The sequence below is a fragment of the Callorhinchus milii genome, unplaced genomic scaffold, assembly GCF_018977255.1.
Source record: "Callorhinchus milii isolate IMCB2004 unplaced genomic scaffold, IMCB_Cmil_1.0 Scaffold3, whole genome shotgun sequence".
Taxonomy (NCBI): domain Eukaryota; kingdom Metazoa; phylum Chordata; class Chondrichthyes; order Chimaeriformes; family Callorhinchidae; genus Callorhinchus; species Callorhinchus milii.
Window position 1 is genome coordinate 33,845,379 of NW_024704744.1, and position 17,129 is coordinate 33,862,507.

The 17,129-nt window shown below is 39.7% G+C and overlaps 1 protein-coding gene across 2 annotated transcripts in view; it reads right to left on the reverse strand.

Moving 5' to 3' along the window:
- Positions 1 to 17,129, reverse strand: part of LOC103182596 (synaptotagmin-like protein 1) — a 135,732-nt gene that overhangs the window by 107,688 nt on the left and 10,915 nt on the right. For both annotated transcript variants that reach the window (XM_007899663.2, XM_007899662.2), the window contains exon 2: positions 885 to 1,329. In XM_007899663.2, the coding sequence (XP_007897854.2) occupies positions 885 to 1,012 (128 nt within the window). In that variant the 5' untranslated portion in view covers positions 1,013 to 1,329. The remainder of the gene's footprint in view (positions 1 to 884; positions 1,330 to 17,129) is intronic.

Sequence of the window (17,129 nt, forward strand, 5' to 3'; positions counted from 1 at the left end):
TTCGAAAAGCACGGATTAATGATATTATTATAGTAAGTCCCCCAACAGTCTAAGGAGGCACATGTATGGTTGCTTAACTTTAATTCCCTGAATTGGGGATTGTTTTGGCCTTCAAAATACACTCTAATTCTTAAGAACAAACTCTGTCCACACTAACTAGCATAAACAACATTATGAAACGCTGCAAACGTTAGCCCAATGCTATCACAATGTGTGGAACATTTGCTCACCTCTGTTCGCTACACATAAAGAAAATATCAAAACCTGTAAGTTAAAAAGCAGTTCCATTAATTAATAAGCAAAACACCTCACCATATTACATAATTGTCAGGAAGTACTGAACATTGTATTTCATAGAACCATAGAAATTGACGGCACAGAAGAAGGTCATTCGTCCCATCGTGTCTGTGCCGGCTCCGTCAAGAGCAACAACAACAACAAGATTATATTTGTATAGCGCCTTTCACATCGGGAGGACGTCCCAAGGCACTGAAAGCAATCCTTTCAGTCCCATTTACCTGCCCTTTCTCCATACCCTTGTAGCTGACTTTTTCAGATCAAGTCAACAGTGTTCTCAAAATCTGGATATCTGATATGATCCGAACATGAGCATGTCCATTGTTTGGAAAATTCATTGGTCCCTGACAAATATATTAAAGTAACTGGCATCAAGACATTGCTGCCTCAAGCAATGATATCTAGGTCCACAAATGAATGTCAGAGTAAGGCCAGAACCAAGACATTTATCAAACAACACCTGCACTCCACACCTATCCCAGGCTGATTTTTGCCACGTTATGACAGAACACTATCAAAAACAAGAAAATAACTTTCTTTATTAAAAAAAAGAATTGCAATACAGGACATGAACAAGACAATCTTACCGAATACGTCTTTCCTCGAGTGCCTTCAGCTCAGCATCTCTTTTAAGAACCTGCTGAATTGCCCGCTGTTCCTCCAGGGACAGAAAGCTCAGGTCCATCATTTTGAGCGGATCCACTTCAGTCTTCATTTTGCAACAGCACCACTACTCTGGGGAATACTTAAGCGAGGTTGAGCCAGAGAAGAGTCACAATAAGAGTCATAGGACTTTCAACTTTCTTTGAACAATTCAAAAAGACTGTCTTCAGCTCAGAACGCCTGGCTTTTTGTTCCTCGGTTAAATTTTGTTTCGTAATGCAGAGGATTATAATCAGCAGCTCCTGTTCTTCTATGTTATCTCATTAAGGAGGTTGTGTAAAATTCTCAGCGTTGGATGACTGTTTCAATTTAGGCTCCTTCAGTAAAGTTTTATGATCCCATGCCAAGATACAGCAAGAGCTGCAGACTCTGTGAAGGGACAAACAAAATGCAATAAGCTTTTAAGTTACTTTCTCAGTAATCCATTCTTTGCATGCAAATACGGTTATCAGAAGAATGTGACTCTGCACATTCAGAGCTGCCAGACAGGTTTTGAATGGCTTAGGGTTGATGATCTTGGTTTTGTTCTTTCAAAAGTATTGTTGACACCGAAACAAGAGAACCACCAAAACTAGTGGTACAGGTAGGGCTGGTGGAATTCATTATGGCTCAGAAAGCAGATTAAACCGAGGTCCGTCTACCTATTCAGTTAGATGTTAAAGTCCCAATGGTACTATAACAAAAGGGAGTTTCTCCCTGTGTCCTGGCCAACTTTACGACTGTTTGTGGGACATTGCTGTGTACAATTTAACCATTATATTTTGCCTAGAAACAAGCAAACAACAACAACAACAAAATTACATTTGTAAAGCGCCTTTCACATCGGGAGGACGTCCCAAAGCACTGAACAGTCAGGTGCCAGGGCCTGAGCATGGGGGAGAGGTGGGGTAGGGGTGAGGGAAGGCAGAGAAGTGGGAGGGCGACCAAAGGCACGATCGAAGAGAAGGGTCTTGAGACCGGCCTTGTAGGAGGCAAGGAAGGAAACGAGGTGAAGTGACTGTCACTAAACGTTACAGTAAATCCTGTGAAGTGCTGTGAGATGTCTCAACAAATGATGAGGCAATATATCAACTGAAATAATTATTATTATAAAATGTTGAATATAGAGGACATATAGAGGATTATTATCAGTAAATTTTCAAATGGTTAGGATGTTGGCTTATAATGGAAAACAAGCAGACCCTGCTACTTACCAACAAAGAAGGGTGGGAATACAGTGTCACAGTGCCATCTCTTATTGAGGAAATAGCAAAGTTACTGGTTAGTAAAGTAAACTATCCGATAAAATGCCAATTAATTATAAATTGAGATATGGGGGCAAAATTTGCAGTATTCTTTAATGTGTTCTGTTCTTTAATTTTTGCCAGTGATAAATACTGTGTTTCACAAAATACACAGTCTGAAGTATATCCTGTGAAGGGCTTTGAGACGTCTCAACAAAGTGATAAAAAGCTAAATCAAATGCAAGGATTATGATTATTATTATTACTACTAAATACGGTGAGTCAATAAACTCTTCATTAAAGCCTTAACGTTATACTGGCAGTAATTGAGGAATGGAACATGTCCAGGAATAAAGCAAATTTAGCCCCATGGTTTCTGCCATCTATGGCCTTATAGTATTGGCTAACTTTTAGTTTGACAGCGGTATTTGACGACCCAGCTTTCAGTCTCTTTGCCCGTTATCTAGATCTCTCTTCCCAGATCTCTCCACCTTGCATGCTAACATTTTGCTTTCAAACCCTTCTATAAACCTACCCCTTGGACTGCAGCTTTAATCATCTTCCTCCTACCCCCTACCCCTATCTTCCACCCTGCTCGGGCCCGTATTCCATCTATGTAAATAATTTTGAGATGTTAGAAACTCCGCTCCCCGATCACCCGAGTCCTTGCCAGACTGCACTGGCTGCCTAGCCCAGAGAGGATCGACTTCAAGATCCTCACCCTCGTATTCAAGTCCCTACACTCCTCTGCAACCCCCTACCTCTCCGACCTCCTCTCTCCTCAAAACAGCACCCGTTGCCTTCGTTCCTCCCGGTCTGGCCTCCTCCTTGTCCCCCGAGTCCTCCGCACAACCCTCGGCAGACGTGCCTTCAGCCACTATGCCCCAAGGCTCTGGAACTGCCTTCCTCACTCCCTTTGTCTCGCCCACTCCCTTCCCATTTTCAGGTCTCTGCTGAAGACCTTTCTTTTCGACCGCGCCTTTTGTCACCTTCCCCCCCTCCCCCTGGCTCGGTCCCAGGATCGGAAACTGTAAAGCTCTCAGAGACGCCGTCCGGCGCGGAGGGGGCTATATAAATCCAAGTTGTTGTTGTTGTTGTTGTTATCCTACAGGTTAAATTGTTAACGTTTTCACCATCTTCCAATCAAGAACAAACAAAATGGATTGAACAAATTTGTAGCCGAAAAGATTGATTTTGCATTCTTTTAAATAACCATATCATATAATAGTTACAGTTTCACCTAAATTTGTGGGACACACAAGTGAAAACTGGACATAAAAGACTGGCCTGTTTAATTAAACACACAGCCTTAAAATAGTTTGTAGTTTAATCATCAATTTATTGTCTCCTTTGCTTGTCATGCCGCAAATTCGCACTTGAAAAGCAGCACCCTCTTTCCCTTTAATTACTGCCTTTCTGGTTTTAATAAAGGGCGTTTCAGACTGTGCTGCATTTTTTCTGTGACACCATAATATTTCATGCATGTTCCTACCCACTTGTTCTCATGCATCTACTGGAATACTGGCATCAATTGATTCATAAATGTTGCAGAACTGGTTTGGATTCAATTAATTTGACCTTTATATAAAGACACACATTTCACAACTGACTATTTAAATATAGGAGTGCATAATATTAATCAAAATCTGAGGCATTTCCTCTTGGGCAGCTCATTTTTGCCTGTTTACAAGCAAAACACCTTGCATACTATTTTATGATTCACCAGTGAGCTTACAATTGCACTTATTACACAGTTTAACATAAAAACCTATCACCTGTGGCATCATGTAAGCACTGACAAATATAGATTTAGTGGTTTAACCTATAATGGAAAATTGCAAAGACACAGTAAAAAAAATGCTATTTTTAGTAATAATAGGAGGATGGATGCCTTCAGGGAATCTGAACTATGAAATAGATAGCTCAAGCAAAATACAAAGGGTCATCAGTCAGTGTGCCACATCTGCAGGCAATGTCAAGCACTTTTGTCTAATACTTCACGTTTATTACAGTTCTATTTGATTTGCCATGTGTCGACTCAGCTGTACAACCAGTCTAAATCACTTTGCAAATCATATGCATTCACCCACAAAACATACCGTCAATCCATTTTACAGTAACAGTATATCCTGTCTGCTACTATCTTCTTCACTGTTTACTACATTTCCTAGCTTAGTATCATCTGCAAACTTGGAAATTGTATTCCCTATACCCAAGTCCAGGTCACTTATATAGATCAAAAACAGCAATGGTCCCAATACCAACCCCTGGGGGACCCCACTGCACCACTTCCCTCCAGTAAGAATAACAACCATTCTCTGGTTTCTGTCTCCCAGCCAGTTCTGTGTCCGTGCTGCCACTGTCCTTTAATAGCATGGGCTTCATTTTGCTTAACAAGTTTGGCACTTTATCAAACACCTTTTGAAAATCCATATAAACTACATCAACTGCACTACCTTCATCCCACCCCTCTGTTACTTCATCGACAAACTCTATCAGGTTTTGTTAGACATGATTTGCCTTTAACAAATCCGTGTTGGCTGTCCTTTATTAACCCATTTTTTTTAAGTGAAAGTATATTTTGTCCTGGATTATAGTTTCTGGGCGTTTCCCCACTACCGACTTTAGGCTGACTGGCCTGCAGTTCGCAGGTTTATCCTTCTGCCCCTTTTTGTACAGGGAAGTAATATTTGCAACCCTCTGGTTCTCTGACACCACTCAGGTGTCCAAGGAGGATTGAAGGATTGTGGCCAGAGCCTCCATTATTTCCACTCTTACTTCCCTCAGTAACCTAGGATGCATCCCGACCGGACCGCTTGGCTTATCTATCTTGAGCACCGACAATCTTTTCAGTACCTCCTCGGTTTATTCTTATCTTATCCAATTTCTAGGGATCCATTTTATGTTACCCACTAATCTTTTCTCATACAATCTCTTTGCCCCTCCTATCTCCTTTTTCCGTTCTTCTCTGTACTTTCTATATTCTATTTGATTATCGTCTGTATTTTGGAGCTGACATTTATCATAAGCCTCCATTTTTTGTTTTATTTTAATCCCAATTTCCTTATTCATCCAGGGAGGTTTGGATGCCCAACCTTTCCCTTTTATTGGAATGTATTTGTTCTGTGCCCAAACTATCTCCTCCTTGAAGGCTTCCGATTGCTGGTTAGCTGCTTTGCCTGCCAATCTTTCTTTCCAGTCCACCTGGGGTAGGTCACATTTTAACTCACTGAAATTAGTCCTCTTCCAGTTAAGTATCTTCAACTTTGATTGTTCCTTGTCCCTTTCCATAAGTACGCTGAACCTAATGATGTTGTAATCACTGTTGTCCAGATGCTCTCCTACTGAAACCTGCTTCACTTGCCCCACTTCATCCCCCAGAACTAGATCTAGCACTGCTTTCTTCCTCGTTGGGCTAGAAACATACCGATCCAGAGAGTTATCCTGCACACATTTCAGGAATCCTTCCCCTTCCTTGCTCTTTACATTGTTATTTTGCCAGTCTATGTTAGGATAATTGAAGTTATCACTTATTTCAGAAAGATGCAAAACCAATTATCACTACTCTATTGGTTTTGCATCTTTCTGAAATCTGCTTCCAGATTTGCTTGTCTATCTACTTCCCACTATTTGGTGGTCTAAGACATGGGTATAATTATATTGGTCCCATATTTGTTATTCCCCACAATGTTTCAGTCGCCACTTCATAGGTTCAGTTTGGTGGATATTTAGTGTAAAAAGGATCCCAACACTGCAAGCCAAAGCCATATTCAGTTTGACATATCCAGATGGATAGGACTGTGTTGCACAGTACTATTATGTTATATGTGGAGTTAAATTGATTGAAATCACTCATTATTAGAACATTAATGTCTTTCTTATCACATCATTGTAGAACATTTAATATTGGGAGGCAGACAGTCAAAAAATTTATAAAGATTACAAATTTTCTTCTCCACGATATTATGCTCCCCTTCTGGTTCCCTTCAAATACAAGTACAATTCAAGTACCCTGTACTTTTGTGTTTTTTTTTAAATTGTTCTAAGGTTTTGCCAGAAGGTCTAGATTTCATTCTGTACAGAGATCAAGCGAGAAATCAGAATGGTCAGTGAGCTGTGAGCATGACACCTGTGCAGATCATGATTTTTAATCTGTTTGAGTCGACACGGGAAACAAAAATGTGGAATAAAATGAAAAAGGCCACAACATATATTAATGTTAGACTTGCTCTCATAAATCAAAAACTCTATGCAGCCAGCATAGTAAGTTAATGAACTCCATGAAAGAAACTGAGGGAGTAACACTCCATCACTTTTCTTTCCCTTCCACATGGAGCACTACCACACAGATGTTGACCAGGGTCAAGGATACAATATATATTTTAACAGAGCTAAACCAGGCATAGCAAATCTTTAAAAGCTCAGTCTTAGTCCTTCAACATTACAGATCTTCAGGAAGAATCATAAACTGTACTTCACTTACTTTGACAATAAATATCGACAAATAGAAATTTCTGATTGATCCGTAAGAACAACATGCTCCCACGTGGTGATTTACAGCTGATAGCAAAGTGAACCAACAAAAGTGAACCCAGTCAACTAGCTTAACAAGCTGGAAGTTCTTAATCCCTCATTAAAACATTAGCTAAAGCATTAGTTTGTTTTGCTGGACGCTGAGCAATATTGCTCTGTTTGAGTTAATAAATGCTATTCGCATTGCCTGAGGCTGAGCAGAGATCTGGTAAGCCAATGCACAGAGCTCTAATAACCAGTGTTAGAATTTTAATGCTATTAAAATGAACAGTTTCATACAGTTTCATGCAACATAGCCAGGAGACTGAATCAGACCGCACCATCTACAGCAGCTATTTGAATTAGTTCACAATATAAAACAACCACAAGGTAATTTTGAAACTGAGAAAAAATGTTAACTCATGTTAACTGAGGAAGTCATATTGAAGAAGCGGTAAATCTGATAATGGGGCAGGGCACCTATTTTTGGAACTTGGGTCAATCTTTTCTCTTCTCTAAGACACGTCGTAAATTTTGGATCCACTTGGTTGTTCAAAGTGACTTTCTAAATGATTCACACAGTTATCAGAAAAGCACGGATACTGAAAGACCTGAAACTCAGTGGAGAGAATGTAAAGTCGTTTTATAGTGGAATGTTTGAAAGCTTTTGAGGGCATGACATGCTTTCGATCATCTTTCTTCTTTCCACCACTCTCGGCTCCCACCTCAGGTGCCAAGTGATTATTGTTGAGCACCTTGGCACGTCCTCCTGATGTGAAAGGCACTACATAAATGTAAATTTGTATTGTAGAACTAGCAAAAGTCATGGTAAATAGCTCTCATTATTTCTAACCAAGCAATTTATCAAGCATGACATTTGATAAATATTCCACATGCTCAATTAGACTGAAATCGTGAACTTTGTATCCACCTACCTTTACTGTTCTTTGCATTAAACATACTTGATCAAGTTAATGTCCTCATTCTGACCATCATGTTATTTCTTTGCAAATCAAGTTAGAACATAAATCATGATATCAATCTGGTTCAGTTAGCATTCGAATCTGCATCAGAAGGTTATGGGTTCAAGCCTTTAAACAACTAGGCTGACATATTGTAGACTAACCAATACAGTGCTGGAGCAGGCTCCACCACTGTTAAGCACTCTGAGACACTACCCTGCATGGAGGGCGCTTTATGAGTGCAAGTTGTTGTTGTTGTTGTTGCATTGCTCAAGGTGCTGTCCTTTGGATGAGATGTTAAACCAATGTCCTTTCTGGCTTTTCTAATTCCACAATTCCTGTAACTATCTTACAATGCTGTGTGCATTTGCCTGCCGAGTATCGCCCACAAAATACACAGTGAATCTACTTTACATTATATTCTATGAAGCACTTTAAGGTGTCTCAATTATGTGATAAATCCTCTATCAAATACAATACAATACAAAATTACATTTGGAAAGCACCTTTCACATCGGGAGGACATCCCAAGGCGCTGAACAGTCAGTGATTAGGACCCGAGCGGGGGGGAAGGTTGGAATCAGGGAGAGTGGAGAGCAGAGAAGGTGGCCAAAAGCACGGTCAAACAGAAGGTTCTTGTGGTGTGCCTTGAAGGAGCAAGAGTGGGAGTGAGGCAGAGGGAAGGTGTGATGGAGTTCCAGAAGGTGCAAAGATAAATGTAAGGATTATTATTATTATTCTAATGGGTCTAAAAATTCAGGTCATTAAGGTATACAAGTAGAAGGATGGGTCTCGATTCATCCTGAGGCACCTGATAGCTCTCTCCATCTGATCTAGCTTCCCAATCAGGTCTCTGAATAGAAGGTTTCTGGATAAGGAAAAATCAGGAGCAAGCCTCCTTGCTGCTACATTCTAGGAAATAATTGCAATAAATCAATAATCACATAGGCAACGTGCGAGGAATGGTGCAGATCGGTAATTTTAAACTTCATTAGTGGCCTGTATGATATGTTGAATTACTGACCAACACTATGCAGGTTATCTTAACAAACATGGGTCTGCTGTACAATCTGTTTTAACTCTCTGTTTCAGTAGCCGAGGCAGAATGCAATCTGCATTGCAGTAGCAGAATTACGTTTTCATTTACGAGAGTTGAGTTTTATTTTCTTCATGACTTCCCATAATATCTCGATTTTCTCACTTTATTTGGTGCAGTTGTTAGTATTGGAAGCACACTTTTTATTTATAATGGAAAAAGTGATTATTACTCATGAAAATTATCCCAATCACATCGTATTTCACCCCAATAGACAGTATAATGTACAATGCTAATCAAAACAAAAATGTTAGATTCAATAACTAGATAGAAGTTCTCATCAGGTAGACCAGTAAGGCTACCTTGCAGCTGAAGTACATTTTTAGCTGCTTCTTTGCGCTTGCTTCATTTTCAGCTCCTTCTTTCTTTATGACCAGTTTCAGGCCTTTAAGATACTTTGAATAAGATACTTCGTCCTCCCAGTCTCTTTTTGATATGCAAGATTAAATTTATCTTTTGGGCAATTTTTGTCTTGGCATCTTGATCTTGACATATCTAATTAGAAACTCCCTATTTCATTTTTAAAATACGCAACCAACCAAAATTGTGTTTTTTCATTTCTTTCTTGTACATTTATTTTCTTTTATTGCTATTAATGGAAATAAAGTTTCCTTATTAACAAAGGTCAATGGTTCATTTTTTGCTGTTCAGTTTAGTCATTTGAATGACTGTATATAACATTGTGTCTCACAGTTTAACTTACACAACGTGGTAAGTAAAGCGTAAACATCTTTTAGAGCTTGAACACTTACTGCGCTTTAAATTATCATTTGTCACCTGTGCTCCCTTGATAACTATACATGGGACAGCCCCATCGCTAAAGTTTGTTATTGCTAAAAGCAATAGGGCTGAATGTTTAGGGCTGAATGTGTGCTGTCAGTCATCTCTCAAAAGAGCTGCTAATATTAAGGTCAAATGCACAGTTGAGGAACTGATATGTACTGCATTGCAAACCACACTAGGTGTTAGCCAGCTTTATTCTAGCAATACATAATGTGACATGCTTTAAGATGTCTCAACAACCTGATGAAGGAATGTTATACTATTGTATAAATGGGCACACAGAGAAAGGAATTGCAAAGGTCCATTAAAGAAAGCGTATTACTAAAATGGGGCAGTTTGCGTAAATGTTTTTATATCCTACCTTGCCATGACAATGCTATTGAAACTATCCTCTTGCCAGTAACAGTAGCATACTTAATTCACTTTACAGTATGTTGACGTGAAAAGCGCTATATCAAATGCAAAGATTATTATTGTTATATGCTTTGGCAAATGATTATACAAGAGAATCCTATGTCCAAAAGACACTCAATCCAAGGTCAAACCTCATTTCACTAACAAACCTGCTGATTCTGATTTTACTTGAAAAAAACATATACCTACTGCAAAAAACAGCTTGAGCGTCTATTTACATATTTTATCTATACATTTATGTCTGTTTTGTTGTTATTTGTTGCTGTTTATAAACTTGGGCCCTGGCATAAAAGTGGAGTTAACAGAGCAAGGGCACAGTCTCAGACAAATAAATACTAATTTGAGAGCATGTAACACTCTTGAATTTGCATTCATTTGCTAAATGACTCTCATTTCAATTGCTGAATTTTGCCATAAAGAAAGTAGGTCTTCCTTAAGGATTGTCAAAATAATTCACTCCACTGTACAGAAACAATACTTGTTATGAAGAAAACAATCATCAATTGTTCAAAAANTCTGGGCGTCCTGATGTATCGATAGAATTGTTAATACAACTAAACATGCTTGGGGAACTATCACTGGCAAGGGTCCAAAAGACCTTACAAGGAAGTGTAACAAAGGCTTATTCAGCATCATCTCCTTTAGCTTAATATTGCTTTCACTATCATATCAGCTTGCTCTTTCAGGTTACATTTTATGAGTGTTTCACTTCATTGACAAGATAACACAAAATGAATAAAGAGTAATCTAATTAACACTGTAGTGCAAACAGAGGATATTATATGTTGAAGTACTTGACATGAATCTTATTCTATGAGTTTATTCCCTTGTGAGAGGGCAACTCAGGAGCTCATTGTGCAGCATTGAATAAATCTTAATTTGTTTGTTTCTGCTGATTTCCAGCAAGCTTTTATGTCAACCCACTGACAATTTCAGAGGGGTTTTGGGAAGAGAATGGCCTTGGACTCTATAATACAAACCCTGAGGCTATTACCGCCTCAGAATATAAATGAAAAGAGGAATAATTTTTTTTTAGAAAACCACCACTTAAATATTTGAGTCCTTTAACCATTGGAATCAGTCATCTGTTGTATTGTTATTATTTTTTTCCACCACTATAAAATGGAGGAGACAAATTATGTGCAGCCAGGGGCAGAGAGTGAATGTATGTTCAATAATGTTATTGTATTCAGTCGTTGACATCACCCACCCCCGTGACAAGGGTAATGAATGACTGGAACGGGTTGCCAGGAATGTGGTAGCTTTTCTATTTAAAAAGCAGCTTGTTGTGGTTATGGGGGAACAGTAGGGTTGGCATTCTGGAAGGATGAGATTGGATGGGCCAAAGGGCCTTCATCCAAACCAATCTTGTGATCTTGTGATATGGTTTGTGATGAGTTAGCTACAAGCGCACTACAATTGGCCTTCCTAAACCCTGAGCTAGCGAAGGGGAAAATTAGCTAGGGTATTTGCTCTGATCACTATCTATGTAAATATATATAATGTATATACACATAATAATAATCTTTGCATTTGATATTGTACCCTATCATGTCATTGATACATCTCAAAGTGCTTCACAGAATATATTGTAAAGTTGATTGACTGTGTATTTTGTGGGCGCAATGCAGGGCAACCAATTGCACACAGCAATATCCCACAAACAGTCGTGGACTGATTTACCAATTTTATTTTGAGGGATTATTACCCCCGGAAAGCGATCCGCCAATCTGCTAACAACCAGGTTCCTATTTACTGCTAGGTAAACAGAGGCATGTGGAGTAATAAAACTTGACTAAGGTTTTGCCCTGCCGGAATCAAAGCAGGGTCCTCTCGCTTGCGAGGAGAGAGTGCTAATCACTACGCTACGGGACTTGACCATGCCTGAAAAAAGGGTGTATGTAAACATCATATAAGGACAGAGGTGGGCTTGGCTAATGGTCCATTATAGTTAAGTAGCTGTTTGGCACACTGTCTGGGATCATACATGATTGGCAAAGTAATGAAAGCAATAAAGTTGTTTTATCATCATCTTGGATGGTCTAATAATTCTGTTTCCATCCCCCTTTGACTCATAAAAGAGAAATCTCACAGCAAATGTTGAACAGCTGAATATTGACATTTGTTGTGTGGCTGTAAAATATGCAATATTGATTTGAAAACTTAACATGTTTCAATATTTACTCTTTTTAGAGTATTTGAGATTTAAATAGTGAGACAGTATCAGTTACTGAGATGAAGCATTTTGAAACGATTCATTCTATTGTCACTGAATATCAATTGCAGTTTCTATCATCAAACCCTGGATTTAAAAACGGTGTGAAATAGAATTAACAAAAACTGTTTTATGTATTTTACAATACATTGCGTAAAGAACACAAGGAAGCATATACTGAGATGACCATTTGGCCCATCAATCCAACTCCCTCCAAAGCCCAGTCTTTGGTACCAGCAGCACAGAAAATATTCTCTTCATCTCAGTTTACGCCTATTAAATGAGGTAATTTCCAGAGTAACCTCATCTCAGGATTTAGAGAGCATCATCATGTGATTGCTGTTAAGATTGGTAGCTGAGGATAATCACTCCCAGGTCTATACTTTTTCATAACATTCAGAAGATAAACAATCCAGTTTGCTGCTGATGTCCTGTGGAGCTGATAATTATCTGGTTATAGACATTTCAGTCTTCCGAATTGCTATGTGCCTGCTACATCCTTCTACAACAACAACAAAATTACATTTGTATAGCGCCTTTCACGTTGGGAGGACATCCCAAGGCGCTGGACAATAAGGGTTTCGAAGCCAAGCTGAGGGTCAGGATTGAGGAGGGTGGAGGGCAGAAGGGTGACTGAAGGCACTGTTGAAGAGGAGCGTCTTGAGATGGATTTTGAAGGAGGCAAGGGAGAGGGCGAGGCAGCGGGATTGCAGGATGGAGTTCCAGAGGGTGGGGGCAGAGTGGCTGAAGGCCGCCTGCCAATGGTGGAGCAGGCAAGGTGGGGGACGTAAAGCAGGCCAGAGCCCGCTGAGCGGAGGGAGCGGGCAGGTTAGTAGGGGGTTAGGAGATCACAGAGGTAGGGGGGGAGCAAGGCCATGGAGGGTTTTGAAAGTGAGGACCAGGATCTTGAACTGTATCCTCTGAATGATGGGAAGCCAGTGGAGTCGGGCGAGGATGGGGGTGATAGGGTCACGGAACCTTGTGCTGGAGAGGACGTGGGCTGCAGAGTTCTGAATGATCTGCAGCCTATGGAAGGAGCAGTTGGGGAGGCCGACAAGCAAGGAATTTGCGTAGTCGAGCCTGGATGTTGTTAATGCGTGTATGAGGGTTTTGGTGGCCTGCAGTGTGAGACAGTGGCAGAGCCAAGCGATGTTGCGAACATGGGAAAAGGCGGAGCGGGTCATAGCACAGATGTGCGTATGAAGGACAGTTGAGGGTCGAACAGGATGCCAAGGTTCCATATTGGCTCCATGGGATATAGATTTTTTTTAAAAAAAACATTGTTTCAATTTGTTGATTCAAGACTGAGCTGGGGGTTTTGAATCAACAAATTGAATCAAGAGGGTAGGGGGAGTGTGGCCAAATGCACAGTCAAAAGGCTTAACACAAGCACCAACCTTACCACCCCCACCTACCCCCCCACCCCACTGACTCAAATGGCCACCTTCCGAACTGTAAGCAAAGCAAAAGTAACTAATTCCAATCTTAACATCCAAATGTACAATCCTTATATTGCAAAGTTCCTCTGTGTGACATTTGAGTAGATGTATCTTGGCAAGGCTGACAGTTCACATCATACCTGCTCCCTGCTGCTGAAATTAATTACCTGGTCCAGTCTTTATCCAGTGCAAGCACGTTTTTTTTAAGCATCAAGTTGCCACAAACCATGGAAGGAGATGTTGTCAGCGCCCAAGATATGGAGGTGCTTTCGAGAGTATAGAATGTTGGGATGACATCTCAAAGTGCATATTGCCCACCTCTACCATTGCCTCTGCCCTGGGCTGCCTAAACGCTCATCTACGCCTTTATCATGTCCAGGCTTGACAATGCCAATGCTCTTCTTGCTGGACTCCCCAGCTCTTCCCTATACAAGCTGCAGATTATCCTGAACTCTGCAACCCGGGTTCTGTGTAACACCAGGTAAATAGACTGTCATCCTCATCGTTGCTCAGCTCCAATGGCTCTCCATCCCCCAGCAGATTGAATTCAAGATCCTTTTTCTCACCTTTAAATTCCTCCACAGTCTCACCCCACCCAATCTTGGTGACCTCCTTCAACCCTATTGATCCATTTGCTCCCTTCGTTCAACAAGCGCCGACTGCTTTATGTCCCCCATCCTATTTGCTCCATCATTGGCGAATGAGCTTTTCAACGTTCTGCCCCCACTCTCTGGATACTGTCCCAGAATCCCTCCCTCCCCTCTTTCAAGGCACATCTCAATATGTTCCTCTTTGACTGTACTTTCGGGCTCCCAGGCTCCTGACATAAAAGGCATGTAAATTGTATTGTATTGTTTTGTATCAAGTTGGAAGAGGGGAGCAAAATAGTTGCAGTCTAAGCAGTCCATGTTCTAATAAATGGGTCCGTGCTTCATCTTTGTCCATTAATGAAACTATCAGAATCCATATACAACACAAAGATACCAGTGAGAGGTAACAGGTTTCGATTGTCAGGTTAGCTTATACTGAAATGCATGGCTACGCTTCTTCACAGAATACAATAGTTTAGTTAATCAATATCCCAGAGATGTGCTTGGATGGTCTTCTATTTATTTACATATTCATACTGATGAATGCAACTAGGTCAGGTTTATTCTTGACAAAAGCTACTTTCTATTGAAATAACCTTTCCACTGAATTCATTTATCCTTCATGGAATTTGGAGCAGAAATTCCACCTGGATCTCGACTGACTCTCTTCTTTATTTGTTTTAGCAAATTATTAAACACAGACATAATTTTAAAGCCAGATTTCTGTAAATTCTTGTATTGAATTAAAGAGGGTTTTTTTATTCCCCCAAATTCTGCACAACCTGAAATGTTTAGACAATTGTCCTTTAACTAAAGCCAAGGTCTCAGAGGCCAAGCCCAAAGTCTGAATTTATTCAAACGATCATAATATGTTTTCAGAATCTTTGCAATTGTTAACAATATTTCTCATAGTAAAGTTGTCTTGCTCCATCAAAATGATTTTTGTATTGTCCTTCAAGAGGCCACTTTACAGTCAATGCCACTGAATATTTTTCTCCCACCATACAAACAAGCTAAAACTAGCAAAACATTCCTGAAGAAAGCTGAATGTCTACAATACAGTAATTGTTCATTACGGAGAAACCTTTGTATTACAATAGGTAGAGTATTTGTGATTGTATTACGACATGCACTGACTTTCTATAGCACCTTACAGCTCATAGCACTCTTGCGACCAAGTCAGAAGGTTGACAATATAGTGACTACTTTTGTAGGTAAATGTGGCAGCTATTTGTGCCAGCAAACTCCTTCAAACAAGCTTTGAGACGTCCTTCCTACGAGATAAGGCAGCATACCAAATGCAAGGATTATTATTATTATATTATATAACCTCAAAGTGAATGAGCAATTAATTGAAGGAGTATTTACCAGGATGCCACTAGAACCTTCCTTCTCCTTTTAATAGTAATAATAATAATAATAATAGTGTTAGAGAACACATAAATGGACCTCGGTTTAACAGCTCATTTAAGAAATGGCACCACTAAAGAATGCGCACTCCCAATACTGCATGAGGACTGTCAAGTATGAGTCAAGTATGAGTTCAAATTCCAATGCAGAACTTGAACCAACAATCTTCTGACCAAGAGTGGTATCGACTGTGCTAGGCTGACAAACACTTATCTTATATTGTATTTCCTTCATCAAGGATATTTTATCTGAAATAAACTTTATCATATCTTTACTCTGGAGAGAAGCAAGCTCTCCATCCTTTGATCCAAACTTTTCTCTTCAAACCAATATTCACTGCTAAATTGCTCAAATCAATGATCAACTCTTTCTAGTTACTAGTATAATCTTTCTCTTCTCGTGTCCCAAAATGTTTTTCAGTAAACGTGATATTTTTCGATAAAAGCTCTCCTGAATTTCGTAAGCAGGATGCATCACTTCAGGGAGAAAGTGTGCATGCATTCCAGGCAAAGGAATTTGTATGTGTAATAATCAAATAATCCTTGCATTTGATATTGTGCCTTCTCACATCTTCGAGATATCTCAAAGTGCTTCACAGAAAATAATGCAAAGTAAATTGACTGTATATTTTGTGGGCTAAATGCAGCAGCCAATTGCGCACAGCAGTGTCCCACAAACTGTTGTGGATTGAAGTGACCAACTTATTATTTTTTTAAAATTTTTTGGAAGGAATCATTACCTCCGGGAAAGCAATCTGCCAATCAACTAACTGTAGGTGGCATGTATGAAACAATTAATCTGGGTTGAATGCTCTTGAGGTGGTGATGGGTTTCTGCATGTCAGACATCAGGCTGACCAAAGAAAACATTTTTTGGGTTGGGGGAAGTTCATTATTGAAGATGATTCTTTAGTGCTGTTACCATCTGTTACCATCCAAGTCCAAAAGCTCAATTCCTAGCCTCCTGTTTTCAGGAAGTTTAGGCCCATATAATTGATTCATGTATATTTTTTATTTCTTAATAGCAACTGCTTTATTCTCAAACTTACTAAAAGATTTGTACATGATCTGCACTCCTCCTCTCCCATTTATCAATCTCTTTATATGAGGAAAAGAGCACTTGCTGCTACCAATGCTACCTCCTGCAGATACTCTTTATACTCTTATGAAAATGCTGACAATTGCGAATTGCCCCAAGCATTCAAAGCAATCTGTTAAGATAAACCAAAAGTCATATTTATTTAATTCTTCCTACATTAAAATGCAGTGCCCTATTGATTTCTGCAAAGTAGCTTTTAAAACTATAGTGCCCCATAGCACATTAACCTTTCAAAAATATTCAGTCAGATATCTTTTCAATGGAAAATCTTTTAAGTTTTTTTTTCTATTGAGTCTTAGCCTGGCTCATTTGCTAGCACTCTCACCTCTGGCTCAGAAGATTGTAGGTTTAAGCCCCATGTCTGGACTTTTTAGCTCATTGCCTTGGCTGGCACTCTAATGCAATGCTGGGGGAGCATTGCATTGTCA